General features: G+C 35.7%; 1 protein-coding gene across 2 annotated transcripts in view; it reads right to left on the reverse strand.

Annotated features, from left to right (window-relative positions):
• Dop2R (dopamine D2-like receptor) overlaps positions 1-11,460 on the reverse strand; it is a 171,414-nt gene extending 159,954 nt beyond the window's left edge. The window contains exon 1 of one of the 2 annotated variants that reach the window (XM_066285018.1): positions 10,779-11,460. In XM_066285018.1, coding sequence (XP_066141115.1) covers positions 10,779-11,195 — 417 coding nt within the window. In that variant the 5' untranslated portion in view covers positions 11,196-11,460. The remainder of the gene's footprint in view (positions 1-10,778) is intronic. The other variant, XM_066285016.1, reaches the window with a different exon arrangement.
• Between the last annotated feature and the right edge of the window lie 4,383 nt (positions 11,461-15,843).

A 15,843-nucleotide genomic window follows, 5' to 3' on the forward strand; every position in this document is an offset into this window, starting at 1 on the left:
ATTTGAAAATAAATATTTAGTAGAGGTAGCTACAGGGGTGAAAAGTTTGAACAGCGAAAATAATGCATTAAACGCCCTTATCAAAATAAAATTATACGTTTTTAAGCTTTTTTAAAAAATATCAGGTTTACGAAACTTATAAACGTGCTGAAACATTTTTACAACCGCTGTATTACTGCCAATGCCGTTCTTCACATAATTCAAACTACCAGAAAATCGTCGTAACTCAAATCATTTCCGCTTTTCCCAATAATATCATTATTCAAAAGGAGCCACCGAATTCCCTTCTCTACCTACAAACCTTTCACGCATCAACGACGATCACATATATCTCATAATTAAACCCCAAAATATATAACTAAAGCATCAAATGTAATGAGTTCTTGATCTTAACAGACACCCCCATTTGGACTAGGTTGACAGTGGACCTAATTTTGAGATATGATATCGTCCCTTGAGGGGTAAAGGTGAAGGGACCTTATTCAGCTTGACACCGGGGATATTAGAATTAGACACTGTCCTTGAATCGGCTCAATAAACAGTTCGCAGCCCAGCCACAGGTTGCTTTCATGTGAAATTCCCAGGAAGTTAGGTATGTACAATGGACCAGGTGTAATTACGCAAGTCATCTCCGGTTTGTTAGGTTTGAAATCGATCTGTTGTTAATCATAATTATTATCATTCTGGTAGATTGCAGCCATGGGAAAATGAGAGTCATACCTTCCTCAGTTATGTTACCGGCTAGTAAATGTGTATTATCTGCTAAGTGGTTTATGAATCACACACACACACGCACATAAGCTCATAAACGATGTGATATTTTTCCTAGCAATTTCCTGTATGAAAAATGTGTGAAATCATGTTGCTTATTACAACCATCAGGTTTTTAAAGTATCCATCTATTTTAAATATCTTACGCGCTAAAAGCCTGACTAATAATCGCTTCCAACGTAAACAGTTTAATCAAAATAAGTGCTTTCATAAACAGTTCGAGTTTACCAAAGTCTCAAAGGAATAATAACTGAAATTCCAAATAGAAAAAGCGTGGAGCTTTCAATGCCGATTTTCCGGAAAAACTCATTTTTATGCGTGATTACCTATGTTGAAACGATGAAAAAAAATGTCCAATTATCTAAATTACCTCAAAATGTTCTTAAATGGTGTGAGGAGTTAGTTAAGGCGCCAAATTGAAATACGGCCAAAAAAGCTATAGACTATTATTTACTTATCTATATTTAGCAAAAATTTATAAATACATTTTCCTTCTATAAGAATAGATTTTGCACGTAATTTTCGATAAGATTTCATTTTAATGGAAAGTCTATTTAAGGTAATGTATTAAAGGTTGAAATATGCCGTATAAGGCGTCATAGTATTGCGGAGCTGTCACAAATCATTGTTATGGGGATCTGACGTCTGGTAAGTTACGAAATATTTAAAAAGAAATTTTTTTGAAGTGTTCCAAAAATAAATTAATCGGGATTTTAAGCCGAAAACATGGTTCTATAGGAGTTTATTATGGTATGTGAAAAACGAATTCCTAAAACTGCATGTACGCAGCTTCTCTGCAAAAATGGGTCCAGACAAATACCTTTGAATTAGCGACAAATTCAAATTTTTCATCTTCAATTAGGGACGTGCCATGAGTAATAATTTTAGGGAAATTTCATTCAAAAATGGTTTTCTTAATTTAAGTTCGCTTTTCTCGCCCCCGAGATACCTCTATGCTTCTGGTATTAACGCCTAACTAATTTTTTATACGAAGTTAAGATTTCGAAATCGGCCGCCAGCAGATCGGAGGATATCAGCGAACTTTTGCATCGAAAAACGCATTTTTAAAATATTTCTGCCCTTCAAACGTTAAACGTCAATATTCTTTTGCAAAACCTGAAAATTTTAATCTTTCATCCCCAAAATCTTGGTCGAACTAGGGGGAGATTCTAGGGGATTTTTTTTTAACTTTTTCCCCGCTTAAATACCCATAGTTTTTCTGTGTGAAAATCCTCTGATTATGAACCGTGAATTTTTTTCCAAAAACTAGAATGCGAAAATTTCGCATTTTAAAACTGAGGATGCCCACTGAATATTTTTAATGAATTATACTTCAAAAGTGCTTTCTTGGCTATTTCAATCGCTCAAGGCCTCGGAAGAATCACTCCTCCCGTGCTTCGAACGACCAGGAGTTTGTCGTGCGTTTTGCGAATCGAAATTGGAAGAACCACACCGATTGAAATTATAATTAAAAACTGAATTTCTAATTTTTAATTTCAGAAATCTGTTGCGAGGTCCCTAAAGTACTCTAGATAGCAGAGCAGTGGTAAATAATGAGATTTATCTCTAACAGCCACGTGTCGGTGCCATAACGTCCCGTATTATTGTTAATACGGCAATCGCATTAACGTTTCAAGTAAGCTGAAACTATAAATTCCGCCATAAAAATGAGGGGCGATAAATTATTAGAGCGATCCGGCATCGGGCAATAAAAACGAATTAACGATTCAAAAACTACCAATTTAAAAGTGGAATCGTGATTAAGCTATCACTTCATCCGGCCAGTTATTTGCAGACTCCGTAAATTTCATTTTCACTACTTGTTGTTCTGCAATTTATAAACTTACATTATCGGAAAATGAGTTTAAAAATGTAATTTTCCCAACATGCAACGAACTATTCAAAACGAGCAATTTTCGAGTCGGTGTTTCTGCATTTTCCTCTGGAGTAAAGATTTTGGTTCAGGTAAATTAGGGGGAAGACCTAAAGGAAAGTTTCGTTAATTCATGGAACGAACATCAACATTGGCTTTACGATATTAATAAATTCCGAGCTCATTCGCAGTCTGTGCAGTAGAGAAAATTTTATGGGGCAACTTATTGCGATTACTATCATTTTCCCTAATAGACATTTTCAAAAAAAAAAAAAAAAAGAACCCTTGCGAGAGGTTAACGAACCCCTCGAAATATTGAACTGTCCCCGTGTAATAACGCTGTCTGATCTTTAGCCCAAACATCAAAAATTGAATTAGTTTCATGGGAGGACAGTAAAATTGAATCAAAAAGCCGGTCTGAACATCCACTACAAAAATAGGAATTGTTTGTGTGTATGATTTATGTATTATATTGTTGTTTGTTCCCCACGAGCCATTTGGGGTGGAGGTATCGTTTCGTATGGGACCTAAAGGAATGAAAAAAAGACTTTAAGCACGGTCCGTTGAAAACGCACCAGGGTTTCCAAATTGTTATTGTTTTCATTTTAGTTGGAGAGTTTCTATGACCCTCTCTCCACGTGGAACGGTCTTTTTGTTTATGTAGCTAGAGTCATTGGAGCCCCTGTTTCAACCGGCTTCATTAATTTTACATTTATTATTCATGAAATTAAATTAGATCGTTGCCTCATAGCACAACACGTAAAGGTAATTAAATTATCGTTTCATGCCTATTTGCTACGAATATGCGGGAATTTCGCAAAAAATATATGGTTTTCTTGTCGAGTACCTTTAACAAATGTGAGGGGGCTTCAGATTTCACAGAGTCGGCCTGATATTAGACGGTAAGCTGTGATTCAATAATTCAACCCGAGAGGACTTGACCTGAACTGCTTCCCAGGCTCTTCCCCTATGTTTTTCATAGCGGAAACCCACCCCTAAAGGGAAAAAAGATCACCCAGACAAAGAAATAAGACTAAGTCGAAAAGCTATGGGTCACCTGACCCTCTCGGGCGTTATCGTAAAGATGTGAACTAACCTGAAAAATCCTAACGGAAAATGGAAAAGTTTGCAATTGACCTAAAATTCTTGTAAAGTTCGGATTATATTGAAATAATTTGCTTGCTATGTTCAAAGAAATTTCCACTTGAAGGTGCATATTTTTTAATTTCCAAGTTGCAAGTCGCGAACTATTTCAAACTTCCGGTTTTCTGGATCGTAGACTATTTTAAAGGAATCAGTTAAAAGACTCTATGTACGTGGATATAGAAATGGTGGGTGACTACATGCATGCAAATGGGCTATTGCACACATGCCATTTACCAGATATGCCGGAACTAGAGGCGTTATCTGATAAGAGCTGATGACTGGTTTGTGTGATACACTTATTGTGCTTATAAAAAGTCCTATTTCCTTTCTGCTCACTGTATCGACCTGGAAAGGTCGAAGAGAACTATATAGTACATCGAAGCATACAGTGTGTCCCATTTGCTTTGGGATCAGTCTGTGAAAAATTTATTGGTTGTGCGATTTAGCCCGGATTTTTTTTTAACTACAGAGCTTGATAAACTGCACATTTTCATCAAAAATTACCTGGTTGACATATAATTCGGGGCCTACTATGACAGTTTCGAGGAGCAACGTTTTAATAAATCGTATTAGCTATTTTTTTAGAAAAAAATCTGTGCACTCCACTGGATGGGCCACCTCTCAAAACGGGCCTGTATGGAATTTTATCGAAAAATTTTAGGTAATAACGATTTTGTAGAAAAATTAAAAATGCACGTTTGGAGGGGTGGTCAATCCAGTGACGTGAACAAACTCTTTCGTAAAAACCCGTTAATATGATTCATTAAAATTTCGCTCCTAGAAACTGTCATGGCGTTATCAAGCTCTGCAATTAAAGAAAATCCGGGCTAAGTCGCGCAATAAATAAACTTTTTACGAACTGACCCCACAACGAATGGGTCGCACTGTATATGCTTTGCAATTTTACCTTTTGATAATTCTTTGAACGTTAAATCTGGAAAGTTATCAATTTCTGCCGGGCAGCCAAGAATGTCAAGTTCTTGTGATGATGGCGCCCTCGGAAGGGCGTCCTTCCTTGGTGAACTAACATTAAATCAAAAAGCTGATCTTCAAGTTAATCCCAGCTGTAGCGCAGCTTATCTAGTAGTACACACAGTACACATTGATTTATTATACAGTATTAGTACTTAATTACGTATTAAATTGTTAATCCCATGTTGAGCTCCTTTCTGTTAGAGTTTCGACTATGAAACTGCGTACAAGTAAGACTTGAAGTCACAAACTAGTGGATAGTTAGAACTTAGGCTCTAACTCGTGCCAAGTTTCCTATCTGAAATTCCAGCAGAACATAGCTTAACATGGGATTCAAAATTTAACTCGTACACCCTATGTCTCGCATTAAAATATTTAACGTGTAAAGCGACGAAGGTTCGGGGGTTTTTAACTTCTCAAATGCGAATTTTGTTATCTCGAAAAATCGATGCGAACGAATTGGACGGGAGTATTTCACAACACAAAAATCCCAAATTTCCTTGCCGAGTATTAATTAATTCTGACATTTGAGGATTATTTCGCGCAGATCGTATTTCATTCTCCCCCCTTTTGGGCTCAATTTTCATCTTAAAACGCAAACCACGGCGATGGAATTGCTGAACCCCATGGTCTGTTAATAAAACATCGTCGACAAAGAGCCACTCAAGAACACAAAAGCATTTAAGTCCGATTATTAGCTAATCTCTCCAAAAGAGCTTGCAAAGAAAAACCTTGCAAAGCGTTAAACGCTCACAGGCAAACCGTAAATAAATTATAAACTTTCCGGGCAATATGAATGTGCAGTAGCCTTGGGCTTTAATTTGTTGGGCTCTATCCTTGCGTTATACTTTATTTTTCCCCGACAGGGTTCTCCAACTTTAGTCGGGATTAAATGAAGGCCCCTTTACAAGTTAAAGTTACAAAGATTTGCGTTTTTAGTTGTTGTCATGGAATTTGTTCGTTAACGATGGAGTGCGTGACGTTAAGCTCCGAAAAAGAAACTAGTTGAAAGCATTACTATTAACTTAGCGAGAATATGTTAAGTCCTCCTCTTAATTGGTATAATAATAATTAGCAGAATAATAGCTGATATTCCATTAGGGCAGCAATTAACTGAAGATGGTGCTCAGTGCCTCTGGAATGGCCTTTTGTTCAATGCAACTATTATTCTGTTGTCTCAAGGTAAATTATGGGCTTAATTATTCGTCTCACATTCAAGCTGGAAACTTCACCCTGTGAGTCCCGGGGATCAAACAGAAGGAATGATTTCCTCTTATTCAAGTGGTCCGTCCCTAAAACTTGCCAACACCAAAATTGGAATTGACTTATAAACTCCGAACCTTATCAACACCGGCTATAAATTAATTCTACCCTCAATTTAATAAATCCATTTTTAATGGGTCGTTTAAAGGCTTTTCAGAGATATCTGCCAGCCAGGCGACCCAATTTCCGTCTGTTATCGACATTTCTGGTTTATATTATTTCTACTAAGCAGCAGCAATTGAACTTAAAAGCCTCGCCTAAGAACCTATACAATAAATTCGGAATTAAGTTGATAATCAATCCGTCTCAACAGAATAGTTCGAAAACTCCACCCAGGGGTGGCGATCGGGATTAATCCCAGGTGCCACTGCGGTTTGATGGAAAATTTGAGATAATTGGCATTAAAGGTACATACGTTGCAATTTAACATTCAGTTAAAGCTTTAGTTAAAGTGGAAATTAACCGAGAATAATTGAACCGGCAGGAAATAGGGCGAACAGGGGGCAATTTTGGATTTTTTCTTTGAGGAACGCATAGAAAGTGTAATCGGGCAGTAAATTCGGTCAGCTACTACGCTACATTCAATGCTACCCCAGACGGTCTTGGAGTAGCACAAGAGCGATTTGCAGAATCTCAGATATCTTTCAGTGTAAAAATACGTAACGGTGCAATAGTTCACAACAGTTTCATTGCAAAGAGCATTTATAACATCCATTTAACCCAGTAAATAATAGATTAAACAGATCAATAGGGGGATATCTATAAACCTGATTCGATTCATGTTGTCGTCTTACATCCACATGACTTCTAGCTTTATGCTACCGCAGATTATTCAAGTAGACGAGAAATTAGAGGGTATTTAAATGACACTAACGACTGCGATTTGCATATTAAATTTTCAATGCCGCCGATTTATACATATCTCAGCCGTGTTATGCTCTTGTTCTGGATTTTAAAAATGATAGTCAGGTGCCTCGTATCTCAGTCTTGACCATTTTTCATAAGTTTAATGATTCAGTCACAGATTGCAAGGAATCTAAGAACTCTTAGAATATGATGTGAGACTCAATTTCAAGCATAATTTAATAGAAGATTTATATCCTGCGGGAAGGAAATTTTCTTTAAACGTTAAAAATTCCTGACTTAGTTTTTTTCATTTCGTCTAAAAGTTTTTCCAGTTGCTCTCGAGGCTGCAAAACGAAGATTTTCCTACATTACAAGTAGTCTTTATTAATTTGTTTCTAACGAAAATTTCTTCCGTTATTTTTTTGTTCTCGTTCCCTTTCATTCCGTTGTGATACATTCAACCGCAAACACATCTCTATTTATTTCTATTGATATTCAAATTATCTTGGCTATTAGGAATCTGAAACCCCATGTTCCTTCCTCCGTCGGGTTTTCCCCTAGTGCTCCTTGTCGCATTCTTTACCCCTAATAGAATTTTCTACTCCCTGTGAAAAAATCCTTGATTAAATTATGCTGGTTTCCGTCCTATTTTTTTTTTTCGTTTTTCTCTCTAAAGCCATCTTTGTGGCTATGAAAAGTCGTTACTTTTCTTCAAGTAATTTCTCTATTGAAGTAGTCCTTATTAGTTTGCGCCTCACATATATTCCTCTATGGATGTTTTCTCAGTACTCTTAATCGAATTGGGTTAAATTCAACTGTGCACCTATCTCTCTCATTTTTCTGAGGTAATATTCATATTCTCAAAGCTTTTCGTTCCCTTAGATTTCATCGTTCTTCTGCCTCAGTTCCTCTAATTTTAATTTTTTTTATTTTCACTATTTCTTTCCTGCAATTACAGATTCCTACCCTCCCTGCGTGCATTTATTTATTTCTCTCCTTTTCTTTTCCTACAAGTTCTTCTCTCCAACTTTTTTTACCACCTGAGACTAATTGTAATTTTATTCCATTTAGTCATAATTTATTTTCCCGATGTTGCTTCTTTCCATTCTTTACAACATCTAAATAAATATAATAGCAACATAAAATATTCAAGAACATTTTATTTATAACTTCGAACCACTTCAAATCCCCGTAGACCACCGACACTAAAAGGTAGAGAAAAAACTTTTTATTACGTTATATTAATACGTTAAAAATTTCGTTAATATGTCCAATTTGATATTTCAATAATATAATACTGGTTTCTCATCATTACACTAACCCAACTATTGGCGAACTACACCGGTGATTTGCACTAGTGTAATTATCGATATAGTTTCCCAAGCCGCTCTAGCAATTTGGTAACGAGCTGAAATATTTTAAAGTTGCCGTTATGTCCTTTGAGGGTTGTAATTTGTGAAATTCTCTTCTTAAGTGTAATTCGCGGGTTGAAAACGAGTATATAATTTTAATAACGTTACAGTCATGCAACTTAAAGCGAAACAGGCACTCTTATTAGTTGAACTTTGTACGGGTTAGTTCGAATTAAGGAGTGCTATTTTTAAGCTTAATTTGCATTCATGCAAATTTCCCGAAAATTATCGATAATTTTTATTTCATTCATTATATTGCCCCTGAATATTGACGTCGTAATAGCCAATATTCATAAAAAATTTAATATCCGCAAGATAAAATCATCTCTCTAATTTGATAGCTTTTGATAGAAAATTTAATTGGTTTAATTGGTACTTCCTTACGACGCATGGCTCGAATTTAAATAACTGCTATTTCCTCATTTACTGTATTTGTCTTATGTATTTCCTTCCATTCGCGTTTCTTCTCTTCGCTGTTATTCTTTTTATTCATATTTCTCTACTCTTTGGCTGTGATCTTTCCTGAGAGCAAAATATTATTTATTTCTTCTATTTATTAGAGAGTTTTCATTGTTTTTAATTCTTTTACTTAGCTGATACACCGTTCGTAGTCTCGTTAAAATGATCATTTTCGTTTTGCCTCTATAGTCACCTAAGCAAGGTACTTCTATATCGATTTCAATATCAACTCAAATTTTTAAAGCTATGACGATCGTACGTTTTAAACTCATCTGGTCTACTTGGACATAACTATTACTTCCATATTATTATAAATGCCTCTTTTATTTTAGCATGTTGTAACAATGTGTTACTCAATATATTGAAAATTGCTCACACAAATATGAAAACAGGAGTTATGAAAGGGACGTAAAAAGTATTGAAACGGGTTTATTTCAACCATTGTTTATGGTTGATAGTGCAAATTCAGACTACTTGGAAATGTTACAAAATCAATACTCACAGTGAAAAACCACTAATAATTCAATTGCATTTTAATTGTCCCAATCCTAAAGAAACGTTTGAAAAATGTTACATATAAAATGTAAAAGGTAGTTTCGAACAGTTATTGTGGACTATTTGTTATTATTATTGGTTTTTGTAGTATTGAATTTTCGAACACTTGTTTCAATTAATTTCCTATAATCGATATTAAAAGTTTCCTTTAAAATTACATGGGGGCCGTATCTAACATTGTTCCAATTTATTATGAAATTTTACGATAAATATTGTTTTAGAAAAAAAAACATGCACGCGAATTCAGAAAATCAGGAGTTGGATGTAATTTAAAAAATTCGTATTTTAAACAAAATTAAGGTGATGATGGCGCGGAAAATTCGAAACGAGATTTTAAAATTTCGATCGATATACGTTCAGGGTTTAGAAGTTCAGAAAAAGTAAAAGCGATTGGAGCAAACACCGGTTTTCTCGAATATTTCCGGAATCAGTGGAAATTTTATAAGTTTAAAAATGTAGTTTCACTCGTCCCGAAAACACGCAATTGTCCTAATTTAACCAACCTAACATCCCTTACAATTTGCGAAGCCAATAGCGAGAACATTGTGATGAAAATGTGGTTATTTGCAATGTCTCTGGATGATCCCAGCTCAGGGTGATCTCAGTTGACTTGCCACCAAAAATATCGAAAATATGATTCGCAGAAAATGTCCATTTGAAAATCTATAACTGCTGCGTTTTTTGTCAAACGCTTTAGATAAATTCGGAAACACGTCAACACCTTGAAAGGGGACGAATTAAATTTATTATTAAATTAAATTCAACTTACTACTCGGAAGACATATTTCTGATATAATAAAAATGTTAAATGAGGGGTGTAAAAAGCATTTTAATATTCCGGTTAATATTACCCTTTTCTAAATTACCTATTGCCTACGAATTTTTTATGCTATAATTTTGTAGTTGGTGTTAGTCCGAATTCACAAAATTGTCGTTATCTTCATACCTAATGGGGCTAAAGTTCATTTTGAAAAAAATGATCACCGTCAACCCCATCTACAATGAGCAAAAAGTAGGGGGTGGTTAATTTTCAAACTACACGTATGCTATATGTAGCACGATGTAGGTTGGGAGTTTTCAAACAATTAGACTCAAATCAATTTGTCTCGCATCAGCCATACATAAGAAGGGACTACAGTTATGAAAGCATCAAAGAGAATGCCTAATTTTATTTATTCAGGACGATAGCCTTGGACTACTAAAGTAATTTCATATGTTTCATGCACAAATCGATAAAACAAAAAGCTTCGGAACAAGTTTTAACGTTCATAGTCAATTACTATTACTTCGTAACTATTTAATTCCCCGAACTTGAAACATCTCAATATCTCAACGAACGGCCATGAAACTTGTTTTCTTGGCAATATCCGATTTAAAGAGACAACCTGATAACGGCAAACATAAAGTAGTCAATAAAAGCTTCTTCGTGCTTTTTCAGGACATGTTTTCCACTTTAATAGTTATCTAGTCATCAAACTTACCAACACATAAACAGCAAATGGCATGACAACAACAGCGACTAGCAGATCAGCTAACGCCAAACTAACGATGAAATAGTTGGTGGCGGTCTGCAAAGTCCGCTCCTTGTAAACACTGAGTATGACGAGCACATTTCCATACACCGTCAGAATCGGTACTATCAAGAGCACTAGAGCCCAATAGTTCCGGTAGTGATCGGTGTAACCGGTGGAACAACTACTGTTAGTCCCATTCCCAAATAAGCTGCAGTTAATCTGATTCTGGATGTAGATCGGGGCGTCCGAGACGTTGGGTAGAAAGTTAATTTTGCCGAAGTACTGGTCAACGTCATCGGTCAGCAGCAAATAATGATCTTGATGGTCGTATTCTGAGATATTCGTCGAGGAGTTGTACCCAAACCTATGTCCGGGAGAACTCATCTTGGGCGACCACCGGTACTAATAACTACATGTCCACCACATGGTCATCTCGACGATCAATTGTCTACATTTTTGTGCGTGGCCGACGGAGGTCGCGATCGCGAATGCACGGAAGGATCGAAGTGCGTCGGGGTCGGTGTGGAGCGCCGTTTTCAACTGGGAGAAACGACGTCGGCGTCGTTAGAAAACACAGGCGCCGCCCTGTCTCCTGCACCGGCCGACAGAGGCGTCCCATCCAGCATCCCTGCTTCCGCGGTCCAGGAATTAATGGCATCGATTACGGGATTAAATTCGTGTCGACTCGTATAATTTGTGGGATTGCAAGAGGAAGACGTGGAAAAGGTGCGAATTTCGGAAGTGCGGCTTTAGTTGAATCATCTCTTTTGGAGAGGTGGCTATCATGAGTAATAATAGTAAAACCCTACCCAAGTAGCAATTCTAGTTCAAAAACTTGTTCGACCACTCTGACTAAGTGGAAATTTAGTATTTACCATCATGTCCGCCCCTGAACTGTTTAGAAAATTGCATTATATTTTTATGTGGACAGTCACGTAGTTTTCAGTTCCAATTGCCACCTGACAGTTATAGAATGTTCTAGTAAATCCAAAGGTAAAAGAAACTTATAGTGTCTTAACAGCTCCACCTTAGGACATATTTGCTGAACTAAAATTGGAAATTAATGGTAGTGGCCACCACCACGAGCAATTTTCAGTGACATTTAACACATATTTGAGGAGGAAAACTTTAGCGTAATATAAGTGTGGTGGTACTAAATTAAGCCCCACGTTGATTCAGCACTTCGAAATAGTCAGGAAAAGCTAAGTTAATGTTAAGTTGTTCTCTAATTTCCTGTGAATTCGGAAGTTATCTGGAATGTTAAGAGGATGCTTAATAGTGCTGCTCTGATTTCAAAACAACGCTAACGAAATAATATCCTTGAATTTCGTTAAAAAAAAGTAGCTTTTACATATCTCGTAACGGTTTAGTTCAGTAATTTAAAAAATTCGATATTTGCTCATGGAATTGCAAAATTAGAGTTAGACGTCAGTCAGGTTCCCAGTTCTAATCGTCATTTTCGAAATCTTTTTTTTTTTTAATTATTTTGGGCATTAAAAGTTCCGGCTCGCTAAAACAAGAAAAAGAATCGTACTACCCGCTGTACATTTCTGGCTTGTGACACTTTAAATACGCACTACATGTTCATGCCACTGCGGTGTTGTGATGCAAATTCAGCCATGTTGGAAGGAATATTCATTGCGGCTATTATGGCTGTAACCAATGGACCTTTATAAGAATATTTATTAATAGATTTTCCGGTGCAAGAAATTTCCGAATTTACATATTTTAATGAACCAGCCAACAAGGCATAATTTGCATGTAGAATTATGATTACTTTTTAATAGATTCAAATTCATAAATCCTATGACGAGCTCTATGAGCAAAGCCTCAATTAAGTAGTAGTTACTAATCTCCTACTATTTTGCCCAGCACTGCGATTCTACAGGGTATTTCAGAATAAGCCTATCAACCACGCTTACTGTAGGGTTCTGTTACTGAAATAAGAAATAAAGTTCGTACAAACGTGGGTCTATTTTCGCTTTCTGTCCCAAATGAGGGGCGATAGAAAATAATAATTTTTTAGTTTTTTCCTAAAAATTCCATTCTGACATTAAATATTTTTATGAAAACTGGGGAGCGCAAAATGGGGGTAGTAATAAAATGTTCTTAATTTCACCGATTACGTCCACATTGATGTAACACTAAACAGTTTAAACGAAAAATGTGATTCGCCACTGGTTAAAAAAAAAGAAAAAAATAATATTCCGATTGCTTCATATTTCTGTTAAAAAAGAGGTCTCTTGAATATTTTTCATAACATTAAGCATTCTCATGGATAAAAATAAAACGCAATAATCTGCAACTGAAAAATCGCATAATCCATTCGGTTAACACAATAAAAAATGCACCAGGGGTTTTTCAAAGAGTGCGGGATAATATGCGAAAAAGGGCCGAAGCATGCATTCTTGCCTGTGGAGGGCATTTTCAACGCCTCATTTAATTGTTCTTTTATACGTAACGTAATGTACCTCGTTTTGTCTTGTAGTTTTAATATTAATTAGTAAATAATGTTTTTTTCCACGAAAACAGTTAGGCTTATGACAAATATTCAAAATACTTTTCTTCCACAGAAATATGAAATTTTCTTTTCTCCTTAAAAGATGTGCCTCTACACCTATTTTCTGCTTCTTAATTTTCATTAAAATATTTAACATCAGACTTCTTAGGCAAAAACTGAAAAACAAATGGACCAATGCTCACGTGCAGTTTTTTTCTTATTTTGATCAGAAGAACCTACAGTAAGCAATTGGTAAACTTATTCTGGAACACTTTGTATAAATAGTAGCAAAGTGGCGACACCTATGCCCCCATTTGAGTCGTTATTTATTACTCATTTTAGCGGTAACCCACCTGAAAGAAACGGTAATTTTTTATACCTACGACGTTGGTAATATACTTTAAAGTTTCTACACTCGTGGTAGTTACGTCCCTTTCACGAAAACTGCAATTTGAGTAATAAAATTCTCGAAAGACAGTTGAAATGATGCCGATAACAGCACCACAGCAAAAAAACATGAGTTTCAAGTTTTCTAATGTCTGTTTTGTTGTAATAAAACTGAATTTACACCAAATCACTGGAATTGTTTAAAAGGGGAACTAATAAATGCATCAACCTGCAAAGCCATTAATCCACTGAAAATAAAACGACTATTGCCATAAATAATTGCTTTAATATAAATAAATTTTTTGACCGACTCATGTATTCTTTGCAGCAAAAATGCGAATTTCCATTTAAAACACAATCCATAATTTCTCGTTTTATGGGCTTTTAATACTCTCAGATATAAAGCGACGATAAATTAAAAAAAAAAAGGAATTACGATTTTACACGATGTCGATTTAAATGAAACCTGGTGAACCAGTGCCAAAATCCGATTGTAATGTAGGTGTTATTAGCATTAAACCTAGGCATGATGCAAAGAAGAAAAGATCTATTAGATCAGGGGGTGGGCAACAATTGTAGCAACACGGGGGCTCAGAAATTAAATGCAGATACTTATGGTTGAGACTTGAATTGAAACAAAAAGATGCGTAGAGAATAGAGGGAGTACAGTAAAATGATGTAGACAGGGGGGGGGTTTGTCAGATGTTGATATCAAAATCAATCAAGGCATTGACCAGCTCCTTCATTGGTAACAGCATTTGAATAACTTTCCCTGGATCATATGTATATCAATTCCTCAGAATTTCTATCGTAATAATTTGTAATTTACAGTTTTTCTCATGCATCACTCATTCATTGAAACGCATCAAATCACTCAAGATTCTCCCGAAATTATTATTAAGCCTAGCAATCAATTAACTCTGATTTTTATTAATTAGAAAATAATTTTAGCGTTCCCGCTAATTTCAAAAAGGGTATTAACTGAAAAATGTCAGTAAGTAGATGTATTGTCAATGAGTTTCTACGATGTTTCTTGAATATTTCATGTACTAATTTATATCTTCGCACTCACATTGGGTGTTAGGGCAATAGCTTTTGTAAATTTAAACAATGATTAAGGACATACATAATTTCGAACAAAATATTCCTTACAACGCAGCTCGTTAATACCGCCATTTCCCTCAAAAACCGAAAAATAAACATCTTTTGAGAATTGGCAACGTCGCGTCATGTTTACTTGATTTGAATACCTCCCTAAATGCCTGCATCGGCCAGGTATGCGTTTTTACACGGTTTTTTTTGGGGGTTCGATGGGTTTTTACGGTTAAAACTTAAACATTATGCATTTCTTATTCTATTATTATTAAAAGCCACTTATCTTTGAATTATTGTTGTCATCTCTCTTTAGTGTAACACGTTACACATTTTACACCACCCACATCACAGTCGAAAATGTTCGAAATGTGCACGACGTCCATTTGAGTCAATGCACTCACGACGGCGTTTTAACCAATTTTCCCGTACACGATGAAAAATTCCGTTTGTCCAACTGGAAGTTTTCTTACTGGACAGCGATTAACGTAAACGCGTCCGGTTTCTTCGGAACTTCGTAACAACTCTTCATAAATCTAAAAGCATCTCGCGGTACTCGCGTAAACAGTACATTTTCACGTACGAAGGTACTGTTAACGGGCCCGAATAAATTCGCGTACTAACAAAGGGTCGAGAAGTTTCATCGACTGTCAGATGTTGAGGAATTGCAAAAAACAATCATAACAAAAACAAACGTCGCTTCCTCGGTCGCGTTCAGTGCAGCGTTGCCGCTTGAGTTCACTTTCACTACTAAATTTGTATTATTAGTTATTAATTAAGTTTTAAATTGCTTTTAACAATGCTATTGCTGAATAATTTCAACTTTTCCTATTACACGTCCAACAATCAACATTTGTCAAGTTCGTTTTTCATTACTTTATTAAAATTTCAAAATTATCATAGTTTAGCAGTTACGAACTTGAATATATATATATTTTTTAAGTATTAGGTGTTAGACCCCTTTTGTTCAGAAGGTTTTTGTATAAAATGATGTTCTTAATCATCGGTTAAATTTACGACAGTTATTCCCTAATGCCCTGTATAACAAAACCT

Source organism: Euwallacea fornicatus, chromosome 8 (assembly GCF_040115645.1).
Source record: "Euwallacea fornicatus isolate EFF26 chromosome 8, ASM4011564v1, whole genome shotgun sequence".
Taxonomy (NCBI): domain Eukaryota; kingdom Metazoa; phylum Arthropoda; class Insecta; order Coleoptera; family Curculionidae; genus Euwallacea; species Euwallacea fornicatus.